Source organism: Scatophagus argus, chromosome 12 (assembly GCF_020382885.2).
Source record: "Scatophagus argus isolate fScaArg1 chromosome 12, fScaArg1.pri, whole genome shotgun sequence".
Taxonomy (NCBI): Eukaryota; Metazoa; Chordata; class Actinopteri; family Scatophagidae; genus Scatophagus; species Scatophagus argus.
In genome coordinates, this window is record NC_058504.1 from 13,248,173 (window position 1) to 13,268,521 (window position 20,349).

Genomic DNA, 20,349 nt, shown 5'->3' on the forward strand with positions numbered 1-20,349 from the left:
TAGTATTAGCTTGCTCAATATGTCCTTTAATTTTTCAGGTCAGTGGAACCCCATGTAATAGCTATTCATCATGCAGTGACACTGAAATGACATTGCCTCAGCCCTATAAATATATGCAGTTTGATTAAATTCTGACTGTGGTAAGCTTGTTCTTTATGGCACATGAAGACATTGTAATAATAACAAGTGGTAATGGCTCTACAAGCATTTAAGGTGACTCGCATTTTGTAATTTGGCAAACATTTTAGGACTACTGATTTTACTCGGGTAAGAATTTGGCACAAAGGTTAATACTTCTTTTACACTTGTCTTGTGTTTGTGTTCGTGAGCTCAAAACAGAGGCCGGGGTTTTACCACAGCAGCTTTGGAGAGACCGGAGCAAGAGAGGTGTACAGCTGGAGCAGGTCTCCACTTGTAATTGAAGCTGTGGCAGAATCCTCTTGTGCTGTTTTGAGGGGGGAAGAAGTTGGGGAAGTGATCAGGAGGCAGGGTGAACACTGTAGGCTTCAGCACCTCCTGATGAGCTCTGCGGCGACGTACAAGTGGGGCCCGTGGGGTAGCAGGAGAAGGTGCGGGATGCATAGTGAGGGTGGAAGTTGTGATGTTGAACACAGGTGTGATGATTTTCTTGGGTGTCATGTTTTCTGGTTTAGAAGAAGAGGAGGAGGAGGAAGAGCTGGTGCTTTCTTGTTTTGAGGAAGAGAAGGAATGGGATGCAGCGTTCTTTGAGGCTTGCAAGCACAAAGCTTTGGCCTTTCCTGAAGAACACAAACAAGGTTGGAGAGGTTGGAGTGAGAGGACTGGAATTTCATATCAAAGTACAGAAAGCCATGCGAAAATGGGATGATGAATAGTAGTACAAGACATTACATGCTTGACTACTTCTGCACAAGATTGATACCAATCTTGTATTTGTATAAATATGAATATATGGCTAAGGAGGTGGTGAGCTTAGCTGTAGCTGTCTGCAGCTTCACATTAAACAGATGAACATGAAACCAGTATCAATTTTCCTATCCAAGTCTATCCAAGAAAGTGAAGAAAGTATATTTACCAAAACTACTCCTTTAATCAGCTGTAGGAACCCCATAAGATATCAGACTTAAATAATCATGCGCACCTTTTGATGACTGCCGCCTGTTGGGAAATTCCTGATGTCCACACGCAGTAGTACTGTTGCTGCCCTTGATCTTGGCGCTTTTGGACTGAATACTGACAGAGAGCTGGGGCTGAGAGGTGCAAGCATGGGTTGTTTTTGTCGTCCTGCTGGCATGACCACGCTTCTCTTTTCTGGTTGGTTGCTGGTTGCCGATCCTGTCCAGTATGCCTTTGGCATTTGCCCTGAGGAGCACTTCTTGTGGTGTCTCTTCAACCACTGGCTCAGGCTGTAAAGAAGTGACAAAACAAAACCTTTTATTTTCTGAGACATGACCAAAAATGTTATGGTAAAAAATGTATTTGTGAAGGGACACAAATTATACCCTGAAGCATACCAATAGCTCTCCTGGTACCATATGACCTCAAAAAGCAAAATTCTGTCATCACACTGTATCTAATATTGGTAAAGGAAAAGCAGAGAGAAGAGGTTAAAGAGAAGGGGAGAGGAGAGGAGAGAGCTACCATGTCCTTGCTACTGGCTGCAGGTCACCTGCTGTCTCAGCATCAGTCCACAGAGCAACCTACTGCTGTCCTCAATGGTTGAATTATTCACAAGCACAGTGTACACAACAGGGACATGCAGCTTGTGTGGGTTTATGTGTGTATTTTGTTTATAAGTGCTCACTTGCACGCTTAACGTAAATGCATATATTTGCGCTTACACAAGCTGTCTGTAATCTTATGCACACAGGTATGACTGCATACATACTGCAAAGGGTGCACGTCCATACGACAAGTGTGCATTTGGCACATGTGCCTCTGTGCGTTGATAAACTCTGTACACAGGTAAGCCTGCTTCAGAAGCACTGCTGTAATGCAGTCTTTGGTAGACGCCCTGGACTTCATTGATGCTAACTCATACAGACAGAGGGTGGTGAATTATTCAACAGACACTCTTGCCTCTTGCCTCCCTTTCTTCCCCCTCACCCCTGTAAATCTCACTTCCTCTCCATCTCCACTAACCAAGTATGCCATACTCTGTAAATCTCTCATTTCCTTCAACACTCTGCCAAACTTAGCTGGCACGGTATACCCTAGAGCTGAATATATACTCACGTTCAAAATCATTAGGTCCAATATATCTTGGCTACATGCAAAATTTATGAAAGTCATCTTAGACAAAGAGGAAATACAAAGTCAAAGTGTAAGGATCTGAATTTCCTGTTAATATTTTCCAAATTCTTCATTCAGAGGTCAGGGTCCATCCACCTGTGACATGCTCTGTGTCCTCCGAAAATTAGGCCAGAAACACAACCCTCGACTGTCTTTATTGTTCCCAGCTGTTTCAGTATGGACAGCCATATGGTGATACTATGGCAGTCAATGTAAACCAGACAGCATTCAAACACTTATATAATTGCTATTTTTATGGCGCTTTTCAGAGTACCACAATAACTTTTGATTAGCTGAGTTTATTAGAGGTAAGGAGAAAAAAAAATCCCGTTCGAGGCTCCATTGCAGCACTTTGATTATCTTTTCATTCCTATCTGTGGAGGTATAAAAGATGATGGATGGCTAGAGAGAAACAGACACTTCAATGTGGGAGAGCTCCGTCACACCCGACGGGGGTAAGATGGCTTAATAACTCCATAAGCGTAAAAGCAGATTTCATAATGTGAAGGGGTATGTTTTGGATTACGAGGATGTAGGGAAGCCCAGTCACACAGACTTGATGAGGCTTGCTGATGCACTTTTACCACCCCTGAATATCCACTCCAACACACTGCACATACAGCCAGTTACAGCTGGGCTTACCTCCTGTAACAATCTTACTGTCTCAACAAAAAAGCACCACCATACATAATAAAGAGATAGAGGAGGAGCGAGGGTGAGGGAGACAACAGAGTCAGACACTATTGTGATTAGTGTTCATCAGAGAAGAGAATTTATCAGAAAACTCCTTCCACTGCTGAAATGGCTACAATAAACCCAAGTCCCCTTAAAAACACTTTTACAGTCAGTGGCTAATTTCATGGCATTTTATGGGCATATTCACACACAAAAAAGTTGACTGAATCTGGTTTCTGAAATCCAAGATCAACGCAGGCTCAAACTCTCACTCCTCTGATCTTTTCATCTCATCCTGACTTACCTGATTTCTATTTCTGAAGCAGTTTTTTTCCCCCCATTTCAACACTCATTCCAGCACACCTACATCTCACACTTTCCCGTTGATCAGACTCGGACAAGACACCTGTGTCTGTGACCCAGTATTCTCATTTCTTGTACGGACCTCTTTCCTCCTCTATGTTTTATTTCTGTCTCAACAATTTCACCAAGTACCTGTCACAGCTTGTCACAGTAACGCTTATTTTCACCTGATCTCATCTTCAGTAGCCTGGTTCCCAGCTTGCCTTCCCCTTTCTGCACAAAGAGACATTCAGAGGGCTCTGTTTCTACACTTACGAGACAAACATGCTTCAGTTTCGCAGTGGATGAACTGTATTTGACAGACAGCAGACCACACAGCATACCTGCTTCATCATAATCCCCGCTTCCTGTATGCAGATATCTTTTCTCTCTGCACCACTGAACAAATAGCCACTCACACATTTAATAGTCAGCTAATTAACACTCTGGCATCATACTGGGAAAGTCCATGGTCAGGTCCTGCGCCAATGTTGGTACTTTCATGTCAATAAAGTCCAAACAGCTTGCCAGGGCCAGATGCTAAATGAGCAAAATTTGTCCCTGCTTGTCTCTTTGGCTACACTGTCTGGAAGTAGCAGCAGCAACACACTGGTGGAGTAACTTTTTGAAGGAGCTACAATCAACTCTGTTGAAGAAATAAAATGATCCTATAGACCACAACACTTTGCAGAAATAAATTATGACTCTGCATTTAAAGACAGTTATGACAGTGTTCCTCGAAGGCAATACCTAGAGAACATGCACCTCAAAAAATGTTAAGCTGGCTCCACTTCTGAGCCATGGTGGTTTCTTGTGGTCACTACTATACTTAATAATATATAAAACCTAAAATTCAATATAGGGAATACTGGGGATGCAGACAACATCCTCTCTCTGTCAGTTCATCAGGGTAAATCACTTCTTTGCTCTGTGAGATTTCTGTTTAAGTGATAATTACCTCTCTGCTGATAACAGCCAGAAAACAGCCATTGCTCTCTTCTGAGGACTCTAACATGAAGAAGGGGTTCTCAGCATGGTCAGGAAGGCTGAAGGGGGACGGACTAAGCCTGGATAAAACACACATGCGGAAAAATAACGTATGAAAACAAACACATTGAGGCAGCTGCTAAAAACATAACTTAACACAAGCCACATTAACTAAGTAGGTAAATGCGCATAAACCAACCTGTTATTTAGGTAAAACCAGTGTGATCCATACCAGTAACATTGCATGTGTTTTATTTATGATCGCCTGGAGCATGGAGAGCACACCAGGCCAGCTTACTGCAGTCAGAGTCAAGTCTACAGGAATGGTAAACTCAAACATGTCTTGAGTTCTTCAAACCACATATACAGACACACAAACACACACACACACAAACAAACAACTGAAAAAAATACAATATGCCTATGAGAAATCTAGCCGACTGAAAATCTTTGTTTCTGCCCTTTCCACAGCATTTAGAGACATAAACTGGCACCTTTGATTATATTCTCACTGAATCTCCTTCAGTTCCTGCTTGAGGTGTGCTGAGACTTTGACAGAAGCCTGTCTGAAGAAAGACAGACAAACAACCCAACAGGCTGACAGACAGCAAGTCAAACAGATGAAGAACGACAGAGAGAGGTGCAGAGAGTACATCAAGGTTCTGAAGCACAGAGATGAAGACTGACCTGAAGTTTGCAGCTTCTCTTGGTTTTCCCTCCTGATCTGAGTGGGCCTTGGCTTGCTTCAGAGCTCTGCTCACCACCTCCTCATTCTCCTCTCGATACGACGAACAGGTAGAGTACACCACTGCCGAAACCCCGGGGACTATACAGAAATGTGTGCATTTCATCAACACACTAACGATATAAATGAATAAATGTAGACAACACTTAACTATTCTGATCATTTAGAAACAAATAAATCTAAAAAAATATCTCATACCTAAAACATTAAAATAAACCTGCATCACTGACAAGAGACCACACTCGTAAACAAGAAACTCATCTTGTATTCAATTAAAGCAGGAGGACAGATGAGCGCACACACATTAAATATGAAACTTTTTTCCTCCCATTTTATGACAATTAAATTTGATTATTCAAACTGAGCCATCCTCCTCATCAAGCTCTCCCTTTGAAGAAATGGGTTCTTTAATATTAATTTCTTTGCACTGGTTATGTACGTACATGGCTCATCTTATTCAGCTGCTGCTGGCTTGTAGATTGCGAAGCTATGGGGCATTCCTTCATTTGAGCTTTGATTTCTTCCCTCTCACTAATTATAGCCTGACAGAAACAATTAACACCGAGCTGATAACATATAAAACCCGTTTAGATGTGGGAAATCAGCTTGAAACAAATGTGAAATGTCCCCTCTGAGGAAGAGGACCTGAAACAAGAAGAAGAAAAGACTGAGGTGTGAGATATCCTGTTCTCCAACAAACTCACCTCACAGCTGTGAATTAATGGCTATGACTATTAATGGCTATGGAGGTATGTTTGTATATGCAGCGTGCACATTAGTCTACCAGTGCGACTGTGTAGAGACTGAAATGAGGCTCGACTAAGCCAAAGAATCTCAATACACACCCACCATTAATTAACAGTTCTGTTAGAAAGTATCTACTCTGGCAAAAACGCAGACAAGGGTCGATTGGTATATGATGAGAGGAGCTGGTTTTCATTGACCCTAACAGAAAGATTGCTCCATGAACGTGACTCAGACCAGCACAGAAAGGAGAGCACAAAAAAATACGAGTGTGGCTTATGGAGACGCTACTGAATGAAATAAAATATAAATATATAAAATATAAAGACATAGAACACAAATGAGCAGAAAAGCACTGGTGCTGCAGAATAGATCTGTAATATCTGTATAGAATACAATATGATGTGACTTAAAGTAGGTCCCTCTGATGTATTCACTTCTACAGAATATATGCAATACAAAGCAGAATCACTAATCACTTGTTTAAAATATGCAAGGAATGCTGCAGCATACTCTAGCTGACCGGCGCAGAGCAACATTAGCATTCCTAATTAAGACTCAGACAATGTCCCAGGGATACCACAGGCTTCAGTGTAATGGCATACAAGATTAGATAATTAGGAACTATAAGCTTCACTGTGTCAGAGAGGTGAGAGAGGCTTCATGCTCCCAACTGAGCATATGATGCGTGTCTGAGTGTGTGCATGTCAACTCAAGAGCAGGTGGTTTGACGCTCACACTTCAAGGCGTGATCGATATCCTTCCTCTGCTGGGTTACCAGAGTTTCCAGTTTGCTCTGGGCTATGGAGCCCCGGGATAAGTCCTGCAGCAGGTCTGTGTCTGAAAAAATGGAGAACCATTTCAAAAGAGCACAGTCTCGCTTTTATTAACTGATCTGTTGAGTGTGTGGCATCAAGTATGAGTTATGTATAACTCCAATATAAATTACATGCATCTAATGGCTAGCATGTGCATCCTATGAGGATTCTGAGTGGCTCATCAATAATTATTTTAAACCTGCGGTGTGAAACTTCTGTCTGTGCCTTCTGGCAGTGACAATAATTTACACAAGCACTGTCGACGTCCTGATGGCACTGTTGGCTCTGCCATCCTTGTGTAATGTGTGATGTGATGTAAGTTGCAACATCTATTTCTGAAATTGACACTTTTTGTCTCTGCTGCAGGGCACAAATAGTTATGTACCTCCATTCTCTCGCAGTATGAATTCAACTGGGTTGCTGACTGCAGACACAGAACACTTGGGGGTCAAAAGGATAACGCGAACCTTCCGAAGTCGCTTGTCACCACCGTACAAAGACAGGAAGTCCTCTTGTATCAGCTTCACATCTGAACAGAATGACAAAGAGTTTAACGATAACCACATTTGCATTGCATTGGCTTAATTCTTAAATTCTGTTCAAATTGTCCCTCTATATTTCTTGTTTGAGGGCGTCTTTTGCAATTACAAAAATATCAGCATCACATGCTTCATTGTTTCCTTAATAACTAGCTGAGAAGACAGGCACTGTCAGGTCATCACACTTTGATACTAGAGATTCCTCTATAATTGTTTCGTGGCAGTGGTTAATTTTTGGTATTTGTTCCACATGCATCCTGTTGGTTTTAGTTTTGGCACAACTGTTGTAAGTGGTTGCAGCACTTACAAAAGTTGTGCCAAAACTACTTCATATATGGTTAATGATTATGATTATGGCATAACTTCTACATAATGGGCCTTATGATTTTGTTTTTCAGTATTTTTAATTAGATCACAATGTTTAATGTACCATTTCGTCTACCACTCCAAAATAAATGTCAAAGAAACGCAGCATACAAAGACATAAACAGATACTGTACTCATGAACACATCCATTTTATGCTTACTCTTGCAGCCCATGGCAGTCACGGCCTGCTGTAGCTCCTCCCTCTGAGTGTCTGTACAATTGCTCACACAAACGTAGACTGTGGGCTGGCCATTGCAGTTGGCTCTTTGTTTCTCTGCAATTAGGGAGGCAGTGTGGGAGACAGTGCGGGCAGAGAAGCAGCCCACTATAAGAACATCTCCCTCCTCTGGGAGCAGTGCACATACCGCATATGGACCCAGGCAGCAAGATTTATCCTACAGACACATTGAGTATAAGCATTAGTTTGATAAAGAAAGAAACACTTCAATCCTACACTTCAGGATTCATGGTTTCTGCACAATGAAAACACTGCCTAATTAATCACTTCATTCTCTCTCCATTGAAAACACTGCAAAGTGTTTTCATTGTCGAACTAGCAAAACAGAAATTAGGAGGAAAAAGTTGCACTGTACAAGAGCAGTAAATAAAACTGAGGCACTAACACATATGAGAGGAGGGAGAGAAAGTGTGGAGCTACTGTGTAAAACAGGTACTGAGGGGAGATGAGGAGGAGAGGGAGAAAAATGGGAATACATAGGAAGAACAAGAGTAACAGTGCAATTAGATTACAACAGAGATGTCCTTCAATCAAAGAGATCCCCTCTGGAAATAGCACTGAACATATCCCTGTGGAACTACTGGGCTGGCTTGAGTTTCTGTACTTAGTATCCAGATCACATGGTTTGTCAGGAAAGACAAACCATGGAGAAGAATAACAAGGACATTTGAAAAGACAGAAAAACAAAGAGAAAGTGTGATGGAGGCTCATAAAATGGAGAGAGAATGAAGTGATTAATTAGGCAGTGGTGTTGAATATTTGATTGAATTTGGCCTGAAAAAATGTGATTTAATTGTGTTTTGGTGCTGCTTACAGTTTGCACGGCAGCTTGACTTTAATGGAGCAGAAATTAAATGATTAAACCGCACACTCCCGCCCAGATCAGAGAAATTTTTACTGCTCTAGGTGAGAGGAAAGTGAAGTCACAAATATGAGGGAAGATTGATGGGGATGAACAGATTTCCACAACTGTGTTAAGTCTATGGGGAGAAGCCTGCTCTTGTCAGGAACCTCCTCTCTCTCTCTCTGCAGCTTGTACCTGGATGATGAGTTTGTGGTCGCTAAGCAGCTTGGTGGAGTGCAGCTGAGCCTTCAGCTGAGCAGGGAATACCAGTATATCCCCACAGTGGGGATCCTGGCAGAAGGTCTGGCCCTCCAGCTGCCCAATCGATTTCACCTGTGAGAAGCCTGCACTCTTCAGCCCACCTTGGACCTCATCAAGGCTGGGAGCAAAGGAGAGCAGATTACACCCCAGAGAAAGTATAAGGGTGAAAGGTGGAAGAGAAAAGAAGACTGTCATCATAGATAATAATGGTGTGTAGAATTGCTATTTGGCCTTTTACAAGAGTTTGAAAGTAAAAGGTGCTACGAAAGGCATTGGATTATACATATATGCATGCACACACACACACACACACACGCGCGCGCGCACACCCATGCACCACTAGTCCCAACAGGTGACCTTTACAGTCCTAGAGCTTGCTGAGGGTTGTTGCTGATTGAATCTGTCCACAGTAGTAGGATTTACAACTAACTGAATCAGCCTGTCGAGGCAAGCACGAGAACACACATTTGAACACACACACACACAATGACACACAGACATACACATACACACAAATGGTTTAATTGGATGTCAGCTAGGCACCTGGCCCATAAAACACTGGGCAGCACCAAGTTAAAGGTCTGTGTGTAGACTTTCACACACCCTATATGTGCTTACAATGCATTCCTGTACATATGTAGAGGTTTGCAGGTCCTACATAATCTGTCTCTGAGTGTGTGCGGAAGTAGTGTACTTTTGAGCGTGCTAGGCCAACCTGCTCTTCAGCGCATTGACCCATGCGTAAAGCGGGAGGCTGCTTGATCTCTTCTGCTTCACCTTCACACTCTCAGGCAGGATACATGAAATAGACAAGAGATCATGTTTGATCCTGCAGCGGGCCAGAGAGGCTGCTAGCCTGGTTTTAAACCTACATACAACACACACACACAAAGAATTTTTCTCCCCTCAGTTTATACTCTCTGTTATAATCCTGCACCAGAAATTGGGATGTCTCCTAGATTTAGTAAATTTCTGTTATTTTTCATTGCCTACTTGAGAAGGTAGTTCTCTACTTCTTCAACTTCTTCTATGATCTCCTCCTTGCCAAGGTGTTCCCATGGGAGAAACTTTCTGTCCTGGAAGTCATAGAGCATGACAGCAACAAGGCTCATCTGATCATCTGGCTACAGCATAAGAACAAAAAGTACAGTTAATTTGTGACTTCTGTTTTAACAAAAGAAAAATGAAAAAGGAGTAACATGAATAGAGGCTGTATGGGTAGTAGATAAATTTGGCAATTCTTAATAACATGCGTGAGACACAACCTTTATTTTGTGAATTACACCGCAAAGGTTAGCTGCATATAGTACACGTCTAGAACGCACATGTGCACAAAAGAAAGGCTGACATTTAACAGGTAACTCACAGTGGACTGGTAATTGCTCTGTTTGGTTACCTAATGAGGGGTACAGTGCAGCGATACAATTTACTTGTATTGATTTAGAGACTAAATTATCCAGTTTACAGACACTTACACAAACACAAATACACACACAGAGAAACAGTATCTCAAGGATGTCCTGTCATGACCTAACTGCTGCCACTTAATTGAACATAGAAGGAATGCTGAGTGACGTCTCTACCTCTCCTCTTCTACAATTATCTCCATTCCTTCTGAAGAGATCAGCTCTCTAGCCTCTCTCCATCTCTGCCTCTCTGTCCCTAAGGGTGGGAGGGCACAAGCAGCACTCGTGGCAGATGGTGTTCCACAGCAGCAACAGCTTGCAACATCCTCACTACTGGGCTAATGGGCCGAGATGCTAGATCGTCGCATCAGCCAAGGAATTAGCCAGGGCTTATTCGTTCCAGAGGCTTTTAATTTCATTTTTGGAAAGGTCAGTTTCAGAGACAGGTTGTGGCACTCCACTTGTCCTCTCTCGTCTCTGTACTCCAAGTTCCACTTGCCCTTTACCAAGGTTAAACCCTTGGGTGTGGGAAAATTCCCAGTCATTAAGCTGCCTGGCAACAGTGTCCCATGGTGGGAAACTGGCCTACAGTAAACATGCCTATGATATAAGAAATTGACTTGGTCTCACTTTACTAGAACTCATTTTCAATTTTATTATGCAGCAATAAGATTGATTTCAAAATAATGTTGTGCTAGATGGTAAAATTTAGTCAAGTATTCTGAATCTATGAGAGAGCACTATGTACTACTCAGTCTCAGTTTACACATATCGATTTTTACCAGAACAAAGTATTATGTGAACTACTTTCAATGTGATGTAAATACGTGTAATTATCAATAATTGCATGGAGCTTGGGCCAATTTCATGTTAAATGCGCCAGAATAGCACAATGTCACATATCTATCCTCCAAAGGATTTTCTCATCTCCATTGTGATCAAATGCACCTCAGGCTCTTTCAGCATGCAAGTTTGACTATATCTTCATTTTTCATTCTCATAAGGTACCCTTAGGTGCCTCCTTTTCTCAGTCCGCCCATTCCCTCTAACACACCTCTTTCCTCCTTTCTCTATCAAGGTTGAACTTTATAGATGCCAGCAGTGTAAAAGGAGGTGTGAGTGAGTTCTAAAGACTGTCTCATTGTGTCTGGGCTTTATTGTCTCGCTAGAGGGATGCAGAGTAACGACCTGCCACCGACACATTGGGAGACCCATTCATTTCACCCAGGGCCATATTTCACAAGACTACAGTGTGAGCGTACTGCGTGCGTGTGTGTGTTTGTGTGTCAATGTGGGGATTGCTTTGCAAACACACATTCATGTGTATTAATGTCTGTATATATATTTGCTCCTTCCCTGAAGCAGACATAGGTTGTCTACAATGTGCACACTGTGATAGCTCTGTTTTCTGCTGGCACATTCATGACCTCTTGTTTTCAATACTTTCCTTCTCTACCAGCTATGTGCACACAAACTAGCTCTGTGCATGTTTTACCACCATCCAGACCGTTAAAGAAAACGCTAGAGTAGCCCTCCTCTTTGCACAGCCTCTTTTATGTGGAGTGTTAAAAGTAGGGCAAAAGTACATGCCAATCTCCCCCTGAGGATACCTCTTCATTTAAGAAGCGAAGAGTGTTCTTCGACTGTTTCACAGCTGCAGGTTCACGGCTGTGCTTTATACAACTAAGCAACATAGTCTTAGTATCACTAATAAGATTCAGCACACACCACTTCCAGGTCATGTGTAGGATAGACACTGTGTATGATACACCCATACATCACATCCAAAGACATGGCCCCTGGGTTGTCACTCAATTTTGATTTCATCAGTAATTAATGGGGTGTTTTGTTTCATAAACACAATGAAGAAAAAGACAGATTCTGCCACATAGTATCGTTTACTATTACTCCAAAGGAAGTGATTGTCATTGATTAGGTTAGGGCAGTGCTTCTCAATTATTTTCTGTTGCGCCCCCCCCCCAGCAAGTAGAAAACAATTCGCGCCCCCCCCCCCCCCCCCGCGACTATAAATAATAGTAATAATAATAATATGTAATAATAGGATGCTAACAATTCTCGCTGGTTTACTGAAGTAGCATTCACAAAGCGGGATGATTGTTGGCAATATTCGGCACGTTTTGGCTGAAAAAACTCCAGCGGCTTATCAGCATGATTGGGATGTAATGTCTTCAAGTGGCGCCTTAATTTATTTGGCTTCATGCTGTCCGCTGCCAACATTTTTAGACAGTAAACACACCGGTCTGTCGTCTCCCACTGTAGTCACAGTGAAGCCAAGCGCTACATATGCTTCATCATATTTCCTCGTCTTAGCTTTCGGGTGAGTTACTTTTGTCTCATTATCTTCGTCTCTCTCCGCCTTTCTTCTCATCCCTGTTAAAAATGTCTTCATGTTGTCTCTTAAGGGTTCGCTTACTGCACTTCATATCGCCTGCTCGGTGCAAAAAAGCCGCTACACCATAGAGCTAATACTCCCTGCGCACACTCTGACAATGAGAGCGACACTGCCAACTACTGTAGTGGATGTGCAATTACACTTTATTCTAGTACGGCAAAAAAAGCATGTTCCCCAGGGTCACACGCGCCCCCCCTGGCATCGCACCGCGCCCCCCCAGGGGGGCGCGCCCCACTATTTGAGAAGCACTGGGTTAGGGAATGGGAAGTCATGAGACGCTTTCTAAGTTGATGAAGGTAAGGTCTAAAGAGCAAAACAAAGACGATGTGGAGTATGAACGGCAGGACATGAATACTGAAGAGCACTGAGTGAAGTTCTGTCAAAAGAGCCAAAGAGTCAAGGTAAATAAAGCTAAAAACAAAGGAACAGCATGGTAAACACCAAAACTCAAGTCCAGCTATTCTCAGTATCAAAAGCACATTGATTTCCTGTAGCAAAGTGACAGTTGTGCCTCTCTGTCACATAATAACATGTTTACTTCTCTAAAACTACTGCTGTATTAAAAAAATACTGTGCCTGTACAAGTCACTTACCATGGGCTGAGTGAGGTAAAGGCGGCTATCCATCATGATGTCCTCCAGCAGTTCTTGATCTGTGCAGAAACGAAATAAAACAAGATTAGGCAGAAGGATGGAAATGAGGATTTCCATTACTAATTATGTGTCTGAGTAATAATGATGCATAAAAGTGTCATCGTTTATATCAGTGTCTAATTATCCCTAGAAACCAATCGTGACTATTTCATTTGCAGTGTGAGATAGAGCCACAAGAAATTACTCCTATCCATTAACTGGTAAAATATATGTTACAAATCCATATCTAAGGATGAAAACTGAAAAAAGAGAGAACAGAAAGGCTCCTAGAAGCACCCCAATTGATTGCGATTTAATTTGAAGAGAAAATTCAATTAGAGGGGTGTTAATTTCCCATGATTAAATGCTTATTTGGTGTTTAATTAGAGTTAATCTGATTATTCATTTGCCTAACTTCTTTCATTTATTGTGTGTGTCGTGTGCAGGGGTGTACAACTGAAGGACAAATTAGTGGCATCTGCAGTAATAATAAATAATCATCTTTAATTAACATCTAAAGATGATCAGTGAAGCCAAATATAATGGACACGCGTGTATTTCATACCAGACTAGACTGTATTTGTATCATTTTTTCTATCTTATATTCTTATTATTTCACACTTTAACACTTACATTATACTGATACTTATTAGAAAATCTACATTGGATATATCATCTGTTTCTGTTTATGTGAATTTGCCTTTTCATCCATGGCTATACAGTTAAACTGTGCTTGACCTTCTTTATCAAATCTTGTTTTCATCCCCCTGGCCTGGCCATCGTATCATAAAGGGAGGAACTGTCTCTCTCTCACCTACACGATGTTTCCTCTCTGGAACATACATAAAACACATGAAGACCTATCCCTTCCATTCCTATCCTTAAGCAGTGGGCTCTACTTTTCAGTGTAAGGGAGATGGAGATCTAGTTTATAATGTTAGGATAAAGACGAGCTGCTTCCAAAGCTATTATGCAGGCACAGTGTTTGCTCATTACACACACTGGAAATGGAGGAAAAAAAAAAAACCTCATATCTTCTCCAAAGTGGATGTGTTTCTAGTGAGGTTGGGAAAAGCCTCTTTATGTTACAGAAGAGGTGTTAATAAAAGGTGGAAATGAGGTGCGGATGTTTGCATGAGTGTAAAAATCCATGGGTTTAACAAATATAGAATAGAATAGAACAGAATGGAATGTCTTCACTTTCATATTACAAAGTACAACGAGATTTAAATACAATCCTTAAGGTGCAACAGAAACATTAACAGTAAGTAAAAAAAAAAAAAAGTAAAGTAAAATAAAAAAGAACATTCAACAAACAAAACATTTATATTCTGCAGGTACTGTACAATCTATCAATATTGCACAGTGAGTATTTACAAAATATTCAAGATTTTGATATGTTCAATGTGGTTATGGCACTGGCATAAAAACAGTTTGGTGTGCAGTATGTGTCATGTGCTGTCGCTTTTACATTGGGTCTGATTGGTCTGATAATGGGGAATTTATATTATTAGTTATCTTTCAATAATTTAATCAACGTCAATAAACAGATATGAAAATACAAAGCCAAACTGCTTCTGTCGACAAGCACAGCTTCCACACAGGCGGCTGGCATGTAGTGCAGTTACTTCCACATATACACACACAAATAAATGTTTTCACATAACAGAGCTTATCTTTTATTGAGAAAATAAAGGCATATCATAAGCAATGGTCTAATTTAAAGCAGATAAAGTTAAATGTGGTTTACGTTCTTGGCCATTACTGCAGAAGGACTTAGATAAGTCCTTAAGCGATAACCGCTCGGTGCACAAATGGCGGCACAAACCTTGGAGGAAACACATGACGGTTCGATCTGTAGAGGTCATAGTCTTCCACGTGCTATAAAAATGTCACACAGAAAATTCGGCTACACATCACTTAGAACAGACATCTTTGCACAACCGACACAGCACCTTGGCTTTACTTGGGGGGCAAGACAGAATTTTTTTGACATGCATAAAATGACTTTAACTCAGCCTAACAAGAAGTTATTCTCACACCAGCAGGAGGCACTAGTCATCACAGGGCTCGCGATGAGGTTTTGGGCTTTGTGGCCTCCATCCAGGTATTATACAACAAGCAGTGACTGATGGTGACTGTAGTCAAATAAATCCTTCGTGAAAGAGCCAGACCTGAATGCAGGCTCCCGATCTCTTCAGCCAGGTCATTGTCTCACAATGTTCAGCATCAGTGTACACGATTGCACATTAATCTATCAATGGACTGGCCAAAAAAGGTACAGGGTATAATTTAAAAAAAAAAATCACCTTTGGACTAAAGGGCAAGTCAATCTTACATGTTATATAGTAACCACCTGCAGAATTTAATATTTGCTGAGGAATAATAGCGGTGGCTGCTCTGATCTGGTCAAGGACAAAAAAAGACAGCTTTTCTCTCTTTTGTGCTCTAAATCCAGGGTAACACAAAGTGGTCCAAAGAACCTTTCTAGTTGCACACAGAGAATACAGCAGCCCCAGTCATCTGACAAGGACGTCTGGCAAAGCAGTTGGACTGTTCAGACAATGGGGCCGAAATTCTCAGAGGAGAAGCCAGCAGAAAGAAAAATATGAAGCAGGAAAGGAGGAGGAGAAACAAAAAGAGAATGTTGTGGCCAGCGACAAGGTCAACTAAATTTTTACTAATAGAAATGTATACAAAAATTATTTTACACAGCATAACATCTGCACATACCTCAAGCACTGAGAAAGCAAAGTATGAGTCAACAACAAACGAAACCTCGACAGACAACATGACCTGCCTCGAGGTCAGTGATCAAGCAGTCACTCATATGAAAAAAAAACAGCTTTTTAAAGAGACTTGGAGAGGTCAAAGAAATCAAAAAGCCCTGAAGATATAAAAAGAGACAGAGTGAAGTGAAGGAGGAGAGGCAGAGGAGGGAAAGCAGAAAGGACTTGACCGCTCACATTTGTCACTTGGGCAACTTCAGCTTCGTCTTTGTCTGCGAAATGTCAAATCTACACCAGAATAAACATCATCTCCAGCTCTCATCCTGTATTTCAGTATTGACAGACAATCACAGGAGCAGACAACCCTGTGTCCTCAGCCACCGACACGGAGCTCAACGGGCAACTTTTTTGTTTTAAGCAGATAAGAGTCATAATCACAAGATCAATACCAAAGCTCAGTGGCATTTTGCTCTGCATGTTTTTCGCTGCTGAAGCATTTCTTCCCTCGGTTAACAACTGACTTCAGCTCAATTTCAAATCAGTCATTCTAAGGCCGCGCACGAATGATTTGTCTGTGTGCGTGTGTGTGTGTGTGTGTGTGAGTGTGCGTGCAACTAGCAGCACAGGTGTGTGCCACTAGCAACTCAATTTGAGCACCAATGGTCAGGCTGTCTGTAGGAGGAGGAGGAGGAGGACGAAGAGAGATTAACATTAGCTTCCAGGCTATGTCGCTTCATCTGCACCCAATTCCACCAGACAGCCAGCACAGGTTAATCATGTGAAACTTGTGACCAAAATATGTGATGGAGGCAAATCGACAATCGCATCTCAAAACGAGTAACGTTTCTTGAACAATCAGTGCCAAGCTGCCCTTCTTGTGTTAACTCTGATGTACTGTAAATTCATGGTGCAAAATACAATAAGAGGTACAAAGGAAACTGACTTCTCCGCAGATGCAGGAAATTCTATTACACTTGGACCATATCATACCATAAAAAAAAACTTCAACAAGCTGAATTTCAGAAAATGAACAGAGTCTAGCAAGTGTAAGTAAGTGCAAGTGTAGAACTATACTAACATAGCACTGACACAACAGAGAATATTTTTCTCCGCAGTAAGCTCTGAACAAAAGGAGGATTAAATTTAACAAGAAATGCAGTATATAGTAATTGTTTGAAGCTCAAGCAGGCAATTTTTGCCTCTGAATATAGCTCAATTTCATTCTCTTGAGAAAATTAATGTTTTCATGCGCCTACAGTAATAGCAATCCTCATGCTAGTTACACAGTGTATACAGTCATCCTCTTGTCCAAAGAAATGAAAGGTTTTTGATGATAACAATGTCCTGGCAATAAAATCTCTAAGTACCCTCTTCTTATCCTTAGCAATCCAGTCGATTTCAACTTGTAATGTAAGTACCATGGCCTACAGCTGTAAAACCAATATAGGTTACTGCAGCAAGGTGCTGGGGCTCAACATGATGGATATTTAAAAGTGATCTGCATTAATTGTGGGAAACAAAGCCAGAGGCTTATCCAAGTTCAGAGGATGGACAGTTAGAAGGAAGAAAATCATTCATGGCTATGAAGTTGTTCCTACTACACTGACCTCTCCTTCCACTGCGAACACATTAAATCGATTTCAGCCATCTTCCTGCACTGACATTCGGCTCGACTCTCCTCCCTTATCACCATGTTAATTATACAGCCTTGTGACTTCTGTCACCCAGACACCACCCTAGTCTCAGATAACAGATTATGGGCCAAATTGATTTGTAGTATCACACAGAATTCCCCCTAGTCATTCAAGCATTTTTTTCTCTTCTACTTGTCCTTCATCAATCTATCTAGATTCAATTATACCTGTCAATTAACTTCCTCATGGCTGTTCGTTCTCATTTAAAACAGCCCTTTGTTTGCCTGGAATCAAATAGCTTTTACTTGCAATTTAATGCACCCGAAATGTATCAAAATAGCAGTTGCTGAAAACCCTTTTCTTTTGTCCTCACTCATCCAGAACACACAATCTATCATGTCAGTGTACATGGATTTTAAATATCGTGGATATTGAATGTCATTATTAATATTATCTTTTATAAATATATTGCTTTGGTGCTGCTATTATGTGTAAGGTTACTGAAACTTCTGTTTAATATTGAAAATGTCTGTGCCATCTAATGTTGATGAACTGCGTTTGCATTCACATCCGGTCAGAGATGTGAAGGTTGGAGAAGGGAAAAACAATAATGACAAAATGCTCAGCATATTCAACCAACTTCATACACTCACATGTAAGTGTACTGAAGGCCAGTTCGTACGCTTTACGTTGCATCTCCTCATCTTTGACTTCAGGTATTGGGAGCCCTCTCTTTTTGCCATAATTCACCAGTTGATGGTTAGCAGGCTTCTCCAGGTGGTTATTCTGGAAGATGACTGATGCCAGCAGGAAGACTTTGTCTGGAAAACCTTGCTGACTTTGACTGGTTGTCTGGAGATCAGTAGAAGTAGCAGGGACATCACCGCTGGATGGGTCATACAAATGAGTCGCGTCCTTGCCGCTTGGTATCTGGGAGCCAGCTTTTCCTGTCTTGCATTTGGAAGAGCAACTGGGCCACCCACCAACCTTTTTATTTGTTATCATTTTCTTAGAGATGTGTTTTCCCTCTGACATCTGAAAACAACAACAAGCACAATATAAAAAGGCAGACAATATAATGAAACAAAAAAATTAAATCAATTAATTTATAATAGTAATTACCTCACCAGACTTAACCAAAAATAATGGTAAATTTATAGCCATAATTACGTTAAATGACTTCAAAAACGTATTTATGGATACATGTAAAGCCACAAATATTACTGCAAAATTCCATCCAAATATTATTTTACACTATACATATAACATTATACATTACAGCCAAGGTGCAAAATATAAAATAAAATAAAAAATATACTTTGAAGGCATCACTATCTTTGCTTTGTATAAGACCAGGGTGCATAAAATTTGATTTGGTAACATTAATCACTTCAAAATTGTGACCTAGTTAACTATTGAATCACCCCATCCAAAAATGCAACTGTGGTAGTACGGAGACACCTATTGTTAGTTTAAAAATATTCTGCGCAGTATGAATTATTTTTAAAACAATAGTAAGTAGCATTAGCTAACTATGACTAAGGTAGGTGAAGCTGTCGTCATATTTTCGGGAATGACTGGTTAAAGCAGTCAACTGAAATGACTGTGTTAGCTAACCACGGCATTGATTTGACCAAGCTGCGTTACTGTCTGCTAGCAGCGGTAAAACTAGAAAATATGTCGTTGCAATTTACGTTACCTTATGAGAAGAGTGTCCTGCTTTCTCTCCGAGAGTTTCTGTAACTTTACTCGCATTGGGACTCTGCATATTTACTGGTGCAAGTGGTCAACTGTTGGTGTTGACGCAAAGGTTTAACTCCCAATTAAGTTCCCCTCCCGTTACAAATCTGTTTCCGCTCCGAAGTAATGGACGTCTCCACATTTGTTTATCGCATCCGCTGCTCATAAGCGTGCGTCACTCTTATCGTTCATTTATTAAAAAAATGCGTTTACGTGTTTGGGGTTGTGTGTCCACTTAAAAACAATCCTTCTGGTTCAATGTCAACATTGTGGAGAACTCTGGAATAGCAGGCTCCCATCACCATGGCAGCCAACCGCATGCTAATTCAAGGTCCTGCTCTTCACGGATCAACAATTAATCTCCTTAACGCTGAATGTCCTCTATCTATCTGGAACAGTGTGGGCTTGTTAAAGTTTTACAGAGCATTATGTCAACCGAAAGCTAACAGAAACACTGGTTGACAGTGATACACAAACCTAAAACACTGGCAGATGGTGTACAGCTGCTGTTTCAAAATTAGGGATCCAAGCAGGAAGTTTAATGCAGTCGCAGGGGCGTAGGTAGCAAGGAGTTATGGGCACTTTGCTTAGGAGTCGACTCTGGGCCCCCACCTGTACTTTACACTTAAGAGTATTACATTATTACTTATATTTATATTATCACGATTGAAGAATTAATATTTAAGCAGCATGTTCATATTGTATTGTACTGACTGAGATTTAGCTAATTTTAAACCATTTATATGCTGTTGGGCAGTTTAACATGACAAACTTATGTTTTGTTTGCGAAACCTTATTCTGCAAAGACACAAGGGACTACAGCTGTCAAATACAAAGTACAACATTTCTCTTTGAAATGTAAAAATAATAATTGTTCAAAAGTACTTAGTTCCACTCCCCCACTGGTTAGTCATTGCTTATTTAAATGTATCAACAGAGTGATTTTCCTATTCTGTTTGTAAAT

At 41.0% G+C, this 20,349-nt stretch overlaps 1 protein-coding gene across 2 annotated transcripts; it reads right to left on the reverse strand.

Moving 5' to 3' along the window:
• LOC124067767 (putative methyltransferase NSUN7) lies at nucleotides 1-19,915 on the reverse strand. Of its 2 annotated transcripts, XM_046405357.1 has the most exons (13): nucleotides 19,345-19,914; nucleotides 18,299-18,680; nucleotides 13,244-13,302; nucleotides 9,825-9,955; nucleotides 9,547-9,699; nucleotides 8,766-8,949; nucleotides 7,649-7,883; nucleotides 6,968-7,111; nucleotides 6,503-6,604; nucleotides 4,963-5,101; nucleotides 4,247-4,355; nucleotides 1,121-1,385; nucleotides 1-758 (listed from the first exon to the last, which is right to left on the reverse strand). In XM_046405357.1, exons 1-13 carry the CDS (start codon nucleotides 19,411-19,413, stop codon nucleotides 331-333), a joined length of 2,400 nt encoding a protein of 799 aa, XP_046261313.1. In that variant the 5' UTR covers nucleotides 19,414-19,914; the 3' UTR covers nucleotides 1-330. The 2 variants fall into 2 exon arrangements, with proteins under 2 accessions (XP_046261313.1, XP_046261314.1); XM_046405358.1 differs by lacking the exon at nucleotides 4,247-4,355 and having other exon boundaries at nucleotides 387-758; nucleotides 19,345-19,915.
• Between the last annotated feature and the right edge of the window lie 434 nt (nucleotides 19,916-20,349).